Here is a 16,896-nt window from a genome sequence, read left to right as displayed (position 1 = left end):
AAATAACTTTGCCATATCTAATCTGTTCAGGCTTTTTAACATTCACAATGTTTCTATGAGATTCCCCCTCATTCTACTGAACTCCAGGGAATACAGCCCAAAAGCTGCCAAAAGTTCTTTGTATGGTAACCCTTTCATTTGTGGAACCATTCTCGTGAAGCTTTTCTGAACCCTCTCCAATGTCAGTATATTCTTTCTAAAATAAGGAGCCCAAAACTGCTCACAATACTCCAAGTGTGGTTTCATGAATGTCTTATAGAGCCTCAACAACACATCTCTGGTCTTATATTCTGTACCTCTAGAAATGAATGCTAACATTGCATTAGCCTTCTTCACCATTGACTAAACCTGGAGGTTAACCTTTAGGGTACCTTGCACAAGAACTCCCAAATCCCTTTGCATCTCTGCATTTTAAATTCTCTCCCCATCTAAATAATAGTCTGCCCGTTTATTTCTTCCACCAAAGTACATAAACATACACTTTCCCACATTGTATTTTATTTGCCACTTTTTTGCCCATTCCCCTAATTATCTAAGTCTCTCTGTAGGCTCTCTGTTTCTTCGACAATACCCACTCCTCCACCTATCTTTGTATCATTGGCAAATTTAGCCACAAATCCATTAATCCTATAGTCCAAGTTATTGACATACATTGGAAAAAGCAGCAGTCCCAACACTGACCCCTGTGGAACTCCACTGGTAACCAGCAGCCAGCCAGAATAGGATCCCTTTATTCCCACACTCTGCTTTCTGCTGATCAGCCAATGCTCCAAACATGCTTGTAACACCCCTGTAATTCCATGGGCTGTTACCTTGCTAAGCAGCCTCATGTGTGGTACCTTGTCAAAGGCTTTCTGAAAATCTAAGTACACCACATCTACTGCATCAATGATAGTGTCCTATCATTTGAAAATTTCTTCTTATTTGGAATATTTCTGTCTTGCACTTCCCTCATTTTTTGCAGAAACTCCAGCCATTGCTGCTCTGCTGTCCTTCCTTCCTGCCAGTGTTCCTTTCCAGTCAACTTTGGCCAGTTCCCCCTCATGCTATTGTAATCTCCTTTATTCCACTGAAATACTGACACATTGGAATTTAGTTTCTCCTTCTCAAATCTCAAAGTGAACTCGATCATATTGTGATCACTGTTCTCTAAGGGTTCCTTAACCTCAAGCTCTCTTATCACCACCAGATCATTGCACAACATTTAGTCCAGCACAGTTGATTCCCTAGTTCTAAAAAGCCATCCCTGAGGCATTCTACAAATCCTCTCTCTTGAAGTCCAGTACTGGCCTGGTGTTCTTAATCCATTTTCATGTTAAAATCCCCAAAGATTATCATGACATTGCCCTTCTGACACACCTTTTCTATCTCCTGCTGTAATTTGTACTCTACATCCAGGCTGATGTTTGGAAGCCTGTATACAACTGCCATTAGGGTCCTTTTACTCTTGGCATTTCTTAATTCAGCCCATAGAGTCTCTACACCTTTCAATCCTATGTCATCCTTTTCTAATGATTTAATATTTCTTATACACAGGGCCACACCACCCCCTCTGCCTAGTAACCCATCTTTTGGATACACCGTATATCCTTGGACGTTCAGCTTCCAATGGCAGCCATCCTTTAGCCAAGTTTCGGAGATGGGCACAAAGTCATTTTTGCCAGTCTGTAGCTGAATTTCAAGGTTGTCCATTTTATTTCTTATGCTGCGTGCATTCAAATATAACACTTTCAGTCCAGTATTTGTTGCTTTCTGTTTTAACTGCAGCACGCTTCTACTCATCCTCCTGCCTGTTCTTTCTACAATCTCTGTTGCACGCTATCTTTGATTTATTTCTGTTTTCCCCTTCCTCAGCCCTATCACTCCGGTTCCCATCCTCCTGCCAAATTCATTTAAACCCTCCCTAACAGTTCTATTAAACTTGCCTGCTACGATATCGGACCCCTTTGGGTTCAGGTGTAACCTGTCCTTTTTGTACAGGTTGTACCTCCCCCAGAAGATGCCCCAATGATCCAGGAACCCGAAGCCCTGCCCCCTACACCAGTCTCTCATGCTATTCTTGTGCTCGTTAGCACGTGGCACAGGCAGCAATCCCGAGATTACTACCCTGGAGGTCTTGCTTTTCAGCTTCCTACCCAACTCTCTGAATTCTCTGTTCAGGACCTCCTCTCTTTTTCTATCTATGTCATTGGTACCAAACTATACCAAGACTTCTGGCTGTTCACCCTCTCCTTTCAGAATACTTTGCACCTGATCCGAGACGTGTCATACCCTGGCACCTGGGAAGCAACACACAATGCGGGTATCTCTATCAGGCTGACATAACTTCCTGTCTGTTCCCCTCACTATGGAATCCCCTATGACTACAGCATTCCTCATCATCTTCTCTTCCTTCTGCACCACAGAACTCGGCAGAGTGCCTGAGACCTGATTGCTGTAATCATCCTCTGTCAAGTCACCCCTCTCAATAGCATCCAAAATGAGATAATGATTACTGAGGGGGATGGCCACAGGGGTGCTCTCTATATCTAAGCTATTCCCATTCCTTCCTTGACAGTCACCCACTTATCTAACTCCTGCAACCTCGGGATGACTAACTCCCTGTAGCAAATATCTATCTCCTGCTCATTTTCCCTAATAAAATGTAGGTCATCAAGCCACAGCTCCAGATCCCTAACACGGTCTCTCAGGAGCTGCATCTCAGTGCACCTGGTGCAGGTGTGGCCATCTGGGAGACTGGAAGATTCCCAGGATTCCCACATCTGACACCCAGAGCAAAGTATTAACCCTACCGACATGCTCTTTATTCCTCTTAAAGAAAATGGAAAGAAAAAAAATGAAGTCCACTTACCTCACAAGCCAAAGCCCTACCACACTGCTTCAGATCACTCCATCAATGACTGTTCTGCTAGGCAGTGTCTCCCTTTTTATGCCTGAGCCTTTCCTGCCATCTAACTCATGATTGGTACTCTGGTTATAGCTGCTGATAAGCCACATAACAATGGACAAACACACTCAAAGCTCCCTTTTTAAATAACTGCCACCGACCTGCGAGAAATCCCTCTTGGTAAAGCTCTGTTGACGCTGCTGATAGGCCACGTACAATGGACAAACACTCTCAAAGCCTTTTTAAATAATCACCATCGACCTGTGAAAAATCCCTCTTGGTTTCTCAAGAAACTTCTCCCTAACAATGGTAATTTCACGCACTTCATGACCCCTGACACTTGGAACTTCCACCATACTGCTAGTGTGATTTATTCAGTTCATCTGCCATTTCCTTGTTTCCTCAGTACTAGCTCTCCAGCCACTGGTGCTCTGCTGTCATTCCCGTTCTTTACCAATCAATTATGGCAACTCCTTTCTCATGCCTCTGTAATTCCCTTTACTCCTCTGTAATACAGATACATCTGACTTTAGCATCTCCTTCTCAAATTTCAGGGTGAATTTGATCATATTATGATCACTTTCCCTGAAGGGATCTTTTACTTTAAACTCTCTTATCAATTCTAGTTCATTGCACATCACCCAATGCAGAAGAGTGAGCTCAACCATGAGCTGCGCTATAAAGTCATTTGTGGGTATTCTAGAAACTTCCCCTCTTGAAATCCCCTGTTGACTGCAATTTTGCCCTATCATCGGCCTCTCCTTGCTAAAACTCCCACTACATGTTGCCTCTGTTTGTAAACCAACTACCTCATCCTCAGCACTGTCACTCCAGTTTCCATCCCGTTGCCAAATTAGTTCAAACCCACCCGAACAACTCAAGCCAACCTGCCCTCAAGGATATTGAATCCCTCAGGTTCATGTGTAGCCCGTCCCTTTTGTACAGATCATACCTTCCCCAGTAGAGATCCCAATGATCCATAAATCTGAACCCCTGCCTGCTCCACCAGTTCCTCAGTTCACCTGCCACATCATCCTATTCTTACCCTCACTGGCATGTGGCACAGGAAGAAATCCAGATATTACTACCCTGGAGGTCCTGTTTCTCAGTTTTCTACCTACCTTCCTAAAATCTCTCTTCAGCACCTCCTCACCTTGTCTACAATGTTATTGGTGCCAATATATACAAAGATTTCTGGCTGCTCACCCTAACCCTTGAGAATGCCATAGACATGATCCGAGACATCCCTGATCCTGGTAGCAGGGAAGTAACGTACCATCCGGATGTCTCTATCACACCCAAAGAGCCTCATCTCTATTCCTCTGACTATGGAATCTCCTATCAACACTGCAGTCCTCTTCACCTCTCTATTCTTCTGAGCCACAGCACCAGACTCAGTGCCAGAGGCCTGGTCGCTGTGGCTCCCCCAGTAGGTCATCCCACTCAATAGTACCTAACGTTGAGGGGAACAGCCACAGGTGTACTCTGCACTGGCTCTGCATTTCCCCTCTTCCTCCTGATGGTCACCCTTTTTCCTGTCTCCTGCAACCTATAGGTGACTACCTCCCTGTAGCTCCTGTCTATCGCCTCCTCATTGTCCTGTATGAGTCGAAGGCCATCAAGCTGCAGATCCATTTGCTTGATACGATCTCTCAGGAGCTGCAGCTCAGTGCACCTGGTGTGGATGTGTTTATCTGGGAGACTGGAGTTTTCCCAGACTTCCCACATCCCACTCCTGCTGTACATCTACAAGGACATTTGGAGGCAGTAGTAGATAATGTAGTTCAATATCAGACAGAATACTTGCCTGTATTAGCTGAGGCACAGGGGCCTATGGTAAAGTTATATGAAACATCAATTAATTCTTACCTGGAGTACTGCATGCAGTTCTGGTCATCACAGTATAGAAAGGATGTGATTGTACTGGAAAGGATATTGCTCAGCAGTGAGATACAACAACCATGAGGAAAGAAAGATTGGATGGGCTTTGTGCTGAGAAGACTAAGGCAAGACCAGACTCAGTTGCACAAAATCCTGACGGGCGCATTGAAGGCACTTTAGGAGAGCTGCCCACAACAGGAAAGCAAATGTTTAAGGAGTAAGTGAGCTAAGTGGAATCTTTCCCTTCTCCAGCTCTGTATCCCTTTCGCCAATCACCTTTCCAGCTCTTAGCTTCATCCCACCCCCTCCGGTCTTCTCCTATCATTTCACATTTCCCCCTCCCCCTCCTACTTTCAAATCTCTTACTATCTCTCCTCTCAGTTAGTCCTGACGAAAGGTCTCAGCCCGAAACATCGACAGCGCTTCTCCCTGTAGATGCTGCCTGGCCTGCTGTGTTCCACCAGCATTTTGTGTGTGTTGTTTGAATGTCCAGCATCTGCAGTTTTCTTCGTGTTTGGAATTGGGGAAGATTTTTTTCACCTGGAGTTTAGTTAAATCTGGAATGCATTGTCTGAAGAAGTTTGGAGATATTTGCTGATCTGAAAGGAAATTTAAAACTGTTGCACTAAGAATGCATTCATTTTTGGATAAACTAGCACCATGGTGCCATTTAGGATTAGGGTGTAAGTAACATACAGGCAGCACTCCCAACTCAATATTCAGGTCTTTTGGGTAACAAATATTCACCTTCACAGAATTTCCAAATCACTACCCAAAAAGTTTGAGATGCAGCAAAAAAAATTTTCTCAAAGAATTTATGTGGAAGATAAAGTAAATGGATGAATACAGTATATTTATTATTTTCAACTCTTGTTTCTTGAAGATTGAAAAGATAATGTAGTTTTGTAATATAGAAAATTGCGATACGGACAATTTTCTAGGAATGCAACCATTCCTGTAATGTGGGGTTCATCTGTAACTGAGTGAAAGGAGAAATTTAAGCATACAGTTCCAGATGTTCTGGCAAAAGCTTTAAAATCTTTCAGTGATTATTCTGTCTTTGCTATCGCTCTATGATTCATGGGATATGACATGGATTCCTCACATACCAATGTAATGCAAAACAGGATATGGTTAATGACTGGAATTCGCTTCAAGTATAATGAACATCAACATTAAATCTGATATTCCAAAAATTATCAACAATATACAAATATAGTTTGTATTTTTTCAGCCAGCTTCATTGAGAAAATTAAATATGGTTATCAAATAATAACCTCAGTTGTTTTAACTTTTCAGATCATTAGTGCATACCTGAATGAATCTGGCAAGATCAGCAAAGATTTAAAGGAGAAAGTTTTGTGTTACTGCCTGAAAGAATTAACAAATTTAATTCACTGGTAATTTTTTATTATTGCTTTAATTGTGTAAATGGCAACCCTGTTTACAGACATTTCTCTCCAGCCTCAGTTACCCGGGTGATTTTTGTCGCAGTGGAACTGCAGTAAGTTACTGCAAATCAGAACGATTAGTGACAGCTTCTTCTGAAACAGTTTACTCAGAGATTCAGATTTTTGTGTCTATTGTATGATAAAGGATAGAAAGATAAAATGTAATCCAATATAGGAATAGAGAGTCGGGTTTAATGTTGCAGCATTTATTCTACATTATTTGAGAGTGCTTCCCTGGTGGAAAAAGAAAAAAATATTAATTATCCTATTAGGACTGTTTAAATCTGGAATATGTTTCCAGTCTTGCTATAGTTGTGTAGCTTCTGAATTTCCCTTTTGGTTTTAGAGAATGCCTTCTCTTCATAAAATAACTGGATCATGCAGGAGTGCCTTGACATAGAAATATGACATTCAGTGGAAGTCACCTCATATAACCCTAGTTCTCATTTTTAGAATCTTTTCATTGGTACGTAATCACCAACAGCTATGAAATGATACAAAACTTTAACAGATTATTATGCATACAATTAATAAAGCTGAAGAAAAGAAAAAAACTGATCTTGTAATATAAAAATGGAAAAAAAATTATAGATAGAAAAAAGAAGGGGAAAAAATCCCCATCTAAGAAAAAAACCCCCACTAACAATAAAAAAACCCGTTAAGTATCAACCCCCTGAGTAATACGTTTGACCATCATCTAAATATATTAAACAAAGAGTCATCAACCATCATTTCATATTTATATAAAAAATAAAATTGGAAGGAAACCATATAACTTAATTCAAATTAAATGATAATATTTGGCAAAAGAACGCCATCTTCTCTCAAAATCAAATCAGGGATCAAAAGTTCTACTTCTGATTTTTTTCAAACTTGAGAAATAACACCACTTGAGAAATATAACCCTAGTTCTCATTTCTTCTCTTCCTTTTATTAGTAACTTCACCACAAAGGCATCAGAGAAATTTGCATCAGGTTCCACCTTCTAACCAGAGTTGCAGAGAGAGAACCGTAACATGGAAATGGACTCTTCGGCCCACTAAGTGTGTTCTGACCCTCAGCCATCCATTTTACTGATTGAAAATTAATTCCTTTTTTTTACACTTTCTCTGTTTTCTCATAAACTGCCCCTAGATTCTATCATTTACTTACACACGAAGGGCAATTTACAGTGGCCAATTAACTTGCCAACCACTTGTTTTTAAGGTATGGGTGGAAACAAAAGCACCAAGAGGAAATCAGATGGGCACAAGAAATTATGCAAACTTCACACAGTCAGCCCTCAATGTCATGTCTGGACCTGGGTATCCAGCATTGTGAGGCAGTGTCTCTTTTGGCTGCATCAGTGGGCCACTCTCCATGTAGAGAGTTCTTCCAAACTTTCTAGTGGAATTATTAATGTGTTAGTTTATGGCAGTTTGTATATAGCATTTCTACAAATAGAAACATCTCCCCGATTCTTATAATTTTAAGGTCCTCACTATTGTGGTTTTCTAAATAGAAATGCAGACTCTCCTGACATGTACAAACTTTGACCATCAGCTTCGTGAATTGTTTTCCTTTCGCTGGGTTTCCTATATTAGTTACATTGCCACAAGCTATGCACAGCAGCCTAGCTGTCATCAACAAAGGCTCCAAAAAGATATCAGTTAACTTTCTTATTTTCCAATTCTGCTGGCCTACGTTTGAATGCCAGAGTTTGTTTGCATTTTTATTGTTGCTGTCATGTTATCACAAAAAGTTGCAGTTAACCCCAGCAATTGAGCATAGTAAAAATAATAAAGGGCTATACATGAACATTATCATTCAAAGTTGGACACTAACATTTTTTTTTATAATTAAAGAACACGTTTGGCTGTGAAATACTGTATATTTTTATTTCTCTTTATAGTTTTACCCAGGAACTAAACATCCTGAATCCATTTATAAAAATGTTAAAAGTACTCTGTTGAATAATTGAAATATTATCAAAATAAGGAGTAAGTTTCTTTATCCATTCGACTTCTGTTGCAGCAGGAGTTAACAGACTAATCTTTTTTTTTGTTTCTGTGTGATTCGAATCCAGCTACCAAGAAGACCTGAAGGTCAGAAAACGGAGTGTCCAAGACCCACTGCCACTCCTGATTGTAAGCATCAACAGCTACATTGATCTTGGGTAAGTTTTATTGATGATGAGTGTAAATAATTTGAACACTAAAATAGTATAATGATGGTTGCAGTTTGAACATCACTTTCACAAACAAATAAGGAGGGCCAATAAATGTTCATGTCCTTATCTGATAATTTTTTTTAATGACCAAATACGTTGTTTGGAAATGCAGTTACTAGCAACTGTCTAAATCTCATTTTAAGACGATAAGACATAAGCAGCAGAATGAGGCCATTCGGGCCATCACATCTACTCTGCCATTTCATCCTGGCTGATCCATTTTCCCTCTCAACTCTGTTCTCCTGCCCCCTTTCTGTAATATTTCATGCCCTGACTAATCAAGAGCCTATCAACCTCCACCTTAAATACGCCCAATGACCTGGCCTCCACAGCCACCTGTGGCAATGAATTCCACAGATTTGCCACCCACCGGCTAAAGAAATTCCTCCTCTTCTCCATTCTAAATGGAGGTCCTTCTATTCTGAAGCTGTGGCCTCTGGTCCTAGACTCTCCCACCAAACAAAACATCTTCTCCATATACACTCTTATCTACACTTTTCAGCGTTCGATAGGTTTCAATGAGATTCCTCCCCTTTCGCCCCCCCCCCCCATTGTTCTAAATTCCCATGAGTTCAGGCACAGAGTCATCAACACTCCTCATATGATACCCTTTTCATTCCAGGAATTGTTCACATCAACACCCTCTTTACCTTTTTCAATGACAGTACACCCTTTCTAAGATAAAGGACCCAAAACTGCTCACAATATTTCAGGTGAGGTTTCCACAGTGCCTTATAAAGCCTCAACATTATATCCTTGTTTTTTTTCATAGTCGAAATGAATACTAACATTGCATTTGCCTTCCTTACCACAGGCTCAACCTGCAAATTAACCTTCTGGGAATCCTGCACAAGGCCTCCCAAATCCCTTTGCACCTCAGATTTTTGTATTTTCTCTCCATTTAGAAAATAGTCAACCCTTTATTTTTTTCTCGTAAGTGCATGACCATATGCCTCCAGACACTGTATTAAATCTGTCACTTCTCTGCCTATTCTCCTAATTTGTCTAAATCTTTCTGGGGCCTCTCTAATTCCTGATAGCCTCCTGCACCTCCACCCATCTTCATATCATCTGAAAACTTTGCAACAAAGCCGTCAATTCCATCATCCAAATCATTGATGTATAAAGCAAAAAGAACCATGCAAGTCATTGATATAAAATCAAAGAGCAGAGGTCCTCAAACAAATCCCTGCGCAACACCATTGATCACATACCTATTAGCAGAATATGCTCCAACTAATACCACCCTTCTGTGGGGAAGCCAATTCTGAATCCACTCAACCAGGTTTCCCTGGATCTGATCCCTCCTGATTTCCTTAATGAACATTATCAAATGCCTTACTAAACTCCATTTTCATCACATCTACTGCACTACATAAATCAATTTGTTTTTCTTTTTTGAAGAATTCAATCGGCTTGTGAGGCACGACATGCCCCTCACCAAGCCACGCAAACTAGTCCTAATCAAACTTCCATGCTCACCTCCAAGATGTGACTTCAAGTCATTTTTATTGTCATTTCGACCATAACTGCTGGTACAGTACATAGTAAAAATGAGACAACATTTTAAAACAAAAACAGAAAAAAAAACACACAACTACACTAGACTACAGACCTACCCAGGACTGCATAAAGTGCACAAAACAGTGCAGACATTACAGTGAATAATAAACAAGACAATAGGGCAAGGTGTCAGTCCAGGCTCTGGGTATTGAGGAGTATGATGACTTGGGGGGAAGAAACTGTTCCATAGTCTGGTCGTGAGAGCCTGAATGCTTAGGTGCCTTTTCCCAGACGGCAGGAGGGAGAAGAGTTGGTATGAAGGGTGCATGGGGTCCTTCATAATGCTGTTTGCTTTGCGGGTGCAGCATGTAGTGTAAATGTCCGTAATGGCGGGAAGAGAGACCCCGATGATCTTCTCAGCTGACCTCACTATCCATTGCATGGTCTTGCGATCCGAGATGGTGCAATTTCCAAACCTGTTCTGTGCAGGGTTCTGTTCTGTGACCCTTACTCTTCGTGATTTTTATAAATGACCTGGATGAGAAAGTGGAGGGATGGGTTTGCTGATGACACAGAGGTTGGAGGTGTTCTGGATAGTGTCAGAGGTTACAGCGGGACATTGATAGGATGCAAAACTGGTCTGAGAAGTGGCAGATGGTGCTCAACCCAGATAAGTGTGAGGTGGTTCATTTTGGTAGGTCAGATATGATGATAGTATATAGTATTACAGTAATGGTAAGATTCTTGACAGTGTGGAGGATCAGAGGGATCTTGGGGTGTAAGTCCATAGGACATTCAAAGCTGCTGCACAGGTTGACTCTGTGGTTAAGAATGCATACAGTGCATTGGCCTTCATCAATCGTGGGATTGAGTTTAGGAGCCAAGAGGTATTGTTACAGCTATATAGGACCCTGTTCAGACCCCACTTGGAGTACTGTGCTCAGTTCTGATTGCCTCACTATAGGAAGGATGTGGAAACCATAGAAAGGGTGCAGAGATTTACAAGGATGTTGCCTAGATTGGGGAGCATGCCTTATGTTGAGTGAACTCGGCCTTTTTTCCTTGAAGCAACAAAGGATGAGAGGTGACCTGATAGAGGTATATAAGATCCACACACAAAATGCTGGTGGAATGCAGCAGGCCAGGCAGCATCTATAGGGAGAAGCACTGTTGACGTTTTGGGCTGAGACCCTTCGTAAGATGATGAGAGACATTGATCGTGTGGATAGTCAGAGGCTTTTTCCCAGGGCTGAAATGGCTAGCACGAGAGGGCACAGTTTTAAGGTGCTTGGAAGTAGGTACAGAGAAGATATCAGGGGTAATTTTTTTAGGCAGAGAGTGGTGAGTGCGTGGAATGGACTGCCAACGACAGTGGTGGAGGTGGATATGACAGGGTCTTTTAAGAGACTCCTGGACAGGTACATGGAGCTCAGAAAAATAGAGGGCTGTGGGTAACCCTAGGTAATTTCTAAGGTAAGGACATGTTGGGCACAGCTTTGTGGACCAAAGGGCCTGTATTGTGCTGTAAGTTTTCTATGTTTTCTATGCTAGTATCTTTTCTGTAATACCATAGGCTCCTGCCTTGTTAAGAAACTTTATGTTTGGCACCTTGTCAAAGGCCTTCTGAAAGTTCTAGTAAACAACATCCACTGACACTCCTTAGTGCATCATGCTTCTTATTTCCTCATCAAAGAATTCCAATAGATTTGACAGGCAAGATTTCTCCTTAGGGAAACCATTTTATCATGTGTCTCCAAGTATCCTGAGACCTCAACCTTAATGATTGACTCCAACATCTTCTCAACCACTGAGGTCAGGCTAACTGGTCTATAATTTCCTTTCTTTTGCCTCCTTCCCTTCATAAAGAGTGCAGTGACACTTGTCATTTTCCATGCCAGAATCCAGTTATTCTTGAAAGATCATTACTAATGCCTCCACAATCTCTTCTGCCACCTCTCTGAGAAATCTGGGGTGTTGTCCATCTGGTACAGGTGACCTTCAGACTTTTCAGTTCCCTAAGCACCTTCTCCAGAGTAATAGCAACTGCCCTCACATCTATCCCCTGACACTCTCAAACTTCTGGCATGTTATTACTGTCTTCCACGGTGAAAACAGATGTAAAATACTTATTCAGTTCGCCCACTTCCTTGTCCCTATTACTTCCTCTTCAATGTCACTTCTCAATGTTCTTGCTTCTTCTTTACTCTTTACACTGTAAATCTGAAAAAACCTTTGGTATCCTTTTTGAAATTATTAGCTAGCTTACTTTAATATTACAGCTTTTTAGTTACCTTTTGTTGGTTTTTAAAAGCTTCCCAGTTTTCTTAACTTCCCACTAATTTTTGCTCTATTATATGCCCTCTCTTTTGCTTTTATGTTACCTTTGACTCCCCTTATGATCCATGGTTGTGTCATCCTGCCTTTAGAATACTATCTCTTCTTTCAGATGAATTTATCATCCCCGTTCCGAATTGCTCCACGAAACTCCAGCCATTGCTGTTCTGCTGTCATTCTGCCAGTGTCTCCTTCCAGTCAACTTTGGCCAGTTCCTCTGTCATGCCCCTATAATTCCCTTTACTCCACTGTAATACTGATACATCTGATTTTAGCTTTTCTCTCTCTATTGCACTTTTAAATTCTATCGTATTATGATCACTGCTTCCAAAGGCTTCATTTACCTTAAGCCCCCTACTCAAACCTGCTTCCTTATGCAACACCCAATTCAGAATAACCTTTCCTCTAGTGGGCTCAAACACAATTTGCTCTGAAAAGCCATCTTGTAGGCACTCTACGAATTCTATCTCTTGGGATCTAGCATCAACCCAATTTTCCCAGCCTACCTGCATATTGAAATCCCCTATGACTATCAGAACACTGCCCTTTTGACATGTGTTTCCTATCTCCCAATGTAATTTGTAGCCCACATCCTGGCTACTGCTTAGCCTGTATATAATTCCCATCAGAGTCTTAACTCTACTGACAAGGATTCTACATCTTCCAATCCTATGCCACCTCTTTCTAAGAATTTGATATTATTTTTTACCAAAAGAACCATGGCAACCTCTGCCTACCTGCCTTATCTTTCAATACAATGTGTATCCTTAGCGTTAAGCTCCCAACTATAATCTTCTTTCAGTCATGACTCAGTGATGCTAACAGACAGACATACTTTATTGATCTCGAGGGAAATTGGGTTTCGTTACAGTCGCACCAACCAAGAATAGTGTAGAAATATAGCAATGTAAAACCATAAATAATAATAAGTAAATTATGCCAAGTGGAAATAAGTCCAGGACCAGCCTATTGGCTCAGGCTGTCTGACACTCCAAGGGAAGAGTTGTAAAGTTTGATGGCCACAGGCAGGAATGACTTCCTATGACGCTCAGTGTTGCATCTCGATGGAATGAGTCTCTGTCTGAATGTACTCCTGTGCCTAACCAGTACATTATGGAGTGGATGGGAGACATTGTCCAAGATGGCATGCAACTTGGACTGCATCCTCTTTTCAGACACCACCGTCAGAGAGTCCAGTTCCACCCCCACAACATCACTGGCCTTACGAATGAGTTTGTTGATTCTGTTGGTGTCTGCTACCCTCAGCCTGCTGCCCCAGCACACAACAGCAAACATGATAGCACCGGCCACCACAGCCTCGTAGAACATCCTCAGCATTTTCTGGCAGATGTTAAAGGACCTCAGTCTCCTCAGGAAGTAGAGACATCATAGCTGCCCACCTCTAACTGTGCTACCTTATTCCGTATACCGTGTGTTTTGAAATATAACATCTTCTGTGCCCTTCACCCTTACTGATTTTATCCCCATGTTACACTGCAACTAATCCCACCGACTGCAATTTTGCCCTGTCATCTGCCTGTCCTTCCTGACAGTCTCACTATATACTGCATCTGTTGGTATACCAACTGCCCCACCCCTTTAGCCCTATCATTCCTGTTACCACCCCCTTGCCAAATTAGTTTAAATCCTCCCCAACAGCCCTAGCAAACCTGCCCACAAGGACATTGGTCTCCCTCCAGATCAGGCGTAATCCATCCATTTGTACAGGTCATGTATTACCCCAGAAGAGATCCGATTGATCCAGAAACCTAAAGCACTGCCCTCTGTTCCAGTTCTTCAGCCACATTCATCTGCCAACTAGTTCTAATCTCTCTTTCTTCTGCTTTATTTTAACAATCTATTCCTAAATGTCAACATGGTGTTTTGCCTTCTCCCATTAATTCTAGTTACATATTCCACATGTTTTGTGTGAGTGAATGGCAAGATTTTAAAAAAAAGATAAGTGATCAGGTGATATGGTTACTATGTTATTGATTGAAGAATAATGTCAGCTTGGGTGCTGGTTGAACTCCCATACTCTTCCTCAAAATCAGCCAGCAAATCTTTTATGTCCAACAGAGTGAGCATACAGGGTCCTCTGAGTAGTATTCTAATAATTCTGCAGTGAATTGTCAGCTGAGATTATGTTTTGAAATCTCTGGAGTAAAATTCTCGATTACCAGTGTAGAAATGTCCCACAATTCAGCCCATCAAACCCATTCTTCAAAAGAAACCTACGGCAGATTCTGATTTTTTTTTATCGCCTCAAAGATTAGCACACTGGGAAAGCATTCCCAGCTGTTAATCATTTTCAATACAAGTTTTAAAAATTTCTGGTATTTACCTACTAACAGTTTGCATGAAAGCTTACTTAACACATTCCATTTCAAAAATTTAATCTATTCCTTGTTGCGTTTTCAGATAAGCTTGTAAATTTCTTCATTTTTCAAACATTTTGTTAATTTCTAAAATTTCTGTATGGAGTAATCAAGTTTTTTTCAGCATTAAGCATTTTCATAATGATGTGGTGTTTCACTGTGTCACAGGCTTTTGTATGTCTTAAATATAGGTCTTGTGCTTCTATTGACCTTTCAATAATATTTCTGAGAATATAAGTAGCATTTGATGTTCCCTTGCCTTCAACAAAGCCACACTGTCCTTCACTGATCTCTGGTTTAATTTTGTTTCTTATTCTGAGCATGATGATTCTAAGTAGAATTTTTGTGAGCTTTCTCATTAAGCTAATTGTTCTGTGTTGTCCACATTCTGTTGCACCTGTTTTCTTTGGCAATGCAATGAACACTGCCGTTAAAAGATCTTCTGGTACTTTGCCACTGTTGTATATTCTATTCAATAAGATTGTTAATTTCTCTACACCAAAATCTTCTAGCGCTTCATGCAGTTCAACCTGAATGTTATCTGATCCTAATGATTTCCCCTTTCACATTTTCTTCAGAGCACGTTCCACTTCTTCTTTCAGTATTGCTGAGCCCTTATTGTTGTTGCCAATATCAAAGTTGTCCTCTCGGTCTTTGTCATCGTATAGGTCTTTGATGTAGGCTAACCAACTTTGCATTATTTTTCCTTTTTCCATAACTGAAGATCCGTCTTTTGATTTTATACATCCTGTTGTGGCCCTGCTTTTCTTCCAATTTGTGATCTCTTTGATCTCGTTGTGCATATGTTTGCTGTTTGTTGTTGCTCTTCTGCAATTGTTCTATTAACTCACATTTGTCCTTAAGCCACTTTTCTTTTGCTTCCCTGCACTTGGTTGTTATCTGTGCATGCAAGGATACATAGGCTGAACTACTAATCAAGTTTCACACACAAAATGCTGGTGGAACACAGCAGGCCAGGCAGCATCTATAGGAAGAAGCGCTGTCAACGTTTTGGGCCGAGACCCTTCATCAGGACTAACTGAAAGGAAAGATTGTAAGAGATATGAAAGTAGGAGGGGGAGGGGGAAGTGCGAAATGATAGGAGAAGACCGGAGGAGGTGGGGTGAAGCTGAGAGCCAGAAAGGTGATTGGCAAAAGTGATACAGAGCTGGAGAAGGGAAAGGATCATGGGAGGGGAGGCCTCAGGAGAAAGAAAGAGGGAGGGGAACACCAGAGGGAGATGGAGAACAGGCAGAGTAATGGGCAGAAAGAGGAACAAAAAGGGGAGGGGGAAAAACTAAATATATCAGGGATGGGGTAAGAAGGGGAGGAGGGGCATTAACGGAAGTTAGAGAAGTCAATGTTCATGCCATCAGGTTGGAGGCTACCCAGCCGGTATATAAGGTGTTGTTCCTCCAACCTGAGTGTGGATTCATCTTGACAGTAGGAGGCCATGGATAGACATATCAGAATGGGAATGGGATGTGGAATTAAAATGTGTGGCCACTGGGAGATCCTGCTTTTTCTGGCGGACCGAGCGTAGGTGTTCAGCAAAACAGTCTCCCAGTCTGCATCGGGTCTCACCAATATATAAAAGGCCGCACCTAGAGCACCAGACGCACCTATGTTCTGTCTGCCAGAGAAAGCAGGATCTCCCAGTGGCCACACATTTTAATTCCACATCCAATTCCCATTCTGATATGTCTATCCATGGCCTCCTACTGTCAAGATGAATCCACACTCAGATTGGAGGAAGAACACTTTATATACCGGCTGGGTAGCCTCCAACCTGATGGCACGAACATTGATTTCTCTAACTTCTGTTAATGCCCCTCCTCCCCTTCTTACCCCATCCCTGATAGACTTAGTTTCCCCCCCCCCTTTTTTTCCTCTCTCTGCCCATCACTCTGCCTGTTCTCCATTTCCCTCTGGTGCTCCCCTCCCATTTTCTTTCTCCCGAGGCCTCCTGTCCCATGATCCTTTCCCTTCTCCAGCTCTGTATCCCTTTTGCCAATCACCTTTCCAGCTCTTAGCTTCACCCCTCCCCCCCCCCCCCCCCCCGGTCTTCTCCTATCATTTCACACTTCCCTCTCCCCCTCCTACTTTCATATCTCTTACTATCTTTCCTTTCAGTTAGTCCTGACGAAGGGTCTCAGCCCAAAACGTTGACAGTGCTTCTTCCTATAGATGCTACCTGCCCTGCTGCATTCCACCAGCATTTTATGTGTGTTGCTTGAATTTCCAGCATCTGCA

General features: G+C 41.7%; 1 protein-coding gene across 3 annotated transcripts in view; it reads left to right on the top strand.

Moving 5' to 3' along the window:
- The window catches only part of LOC132386449 (exocyst complex component 3-like), a 78,614-nt gene that overhangs the window by 47,549 nt on the left and 14,169 nt on the right, over positions 1-16,896 (top strand). For all 3 annotated transcript variants that reach the window (XM_059958740.1, XM_059958730.1, XM_059958747.1), the window contains 2 exons: positions 6,068-6,168; positions 8,285-8,374. In XM_059958740.1, the coding sequence (XP_059814723.1) occupies positions 6,068-6,168; positions 8,285-8,374 (191 nt within the window). The remainder of the gene's footprint in view (positions 1-6,067; positions 6,169-8,284; positions 8,375-16,896) is intronic.

This window comes from Hypanus sabinus, chromosome 2 (assembly GCF_030144855.1).
Source record: "Hypanus sabinus isolate sHypSab1 chromosome 2, sHypSab1.hap1, whole genome shotgun sequence".
NCBI lineage: Eukaryota > Metazoa > Chordata > Chondrichthyes > Myliobatiformes > Dasyatidae > Hypanus > Hypanus sabinus.
Note: the sequence above shows the minus strand (reverse complement) of the source record. Positions and strands in the feature narration are given on the sequence as shown.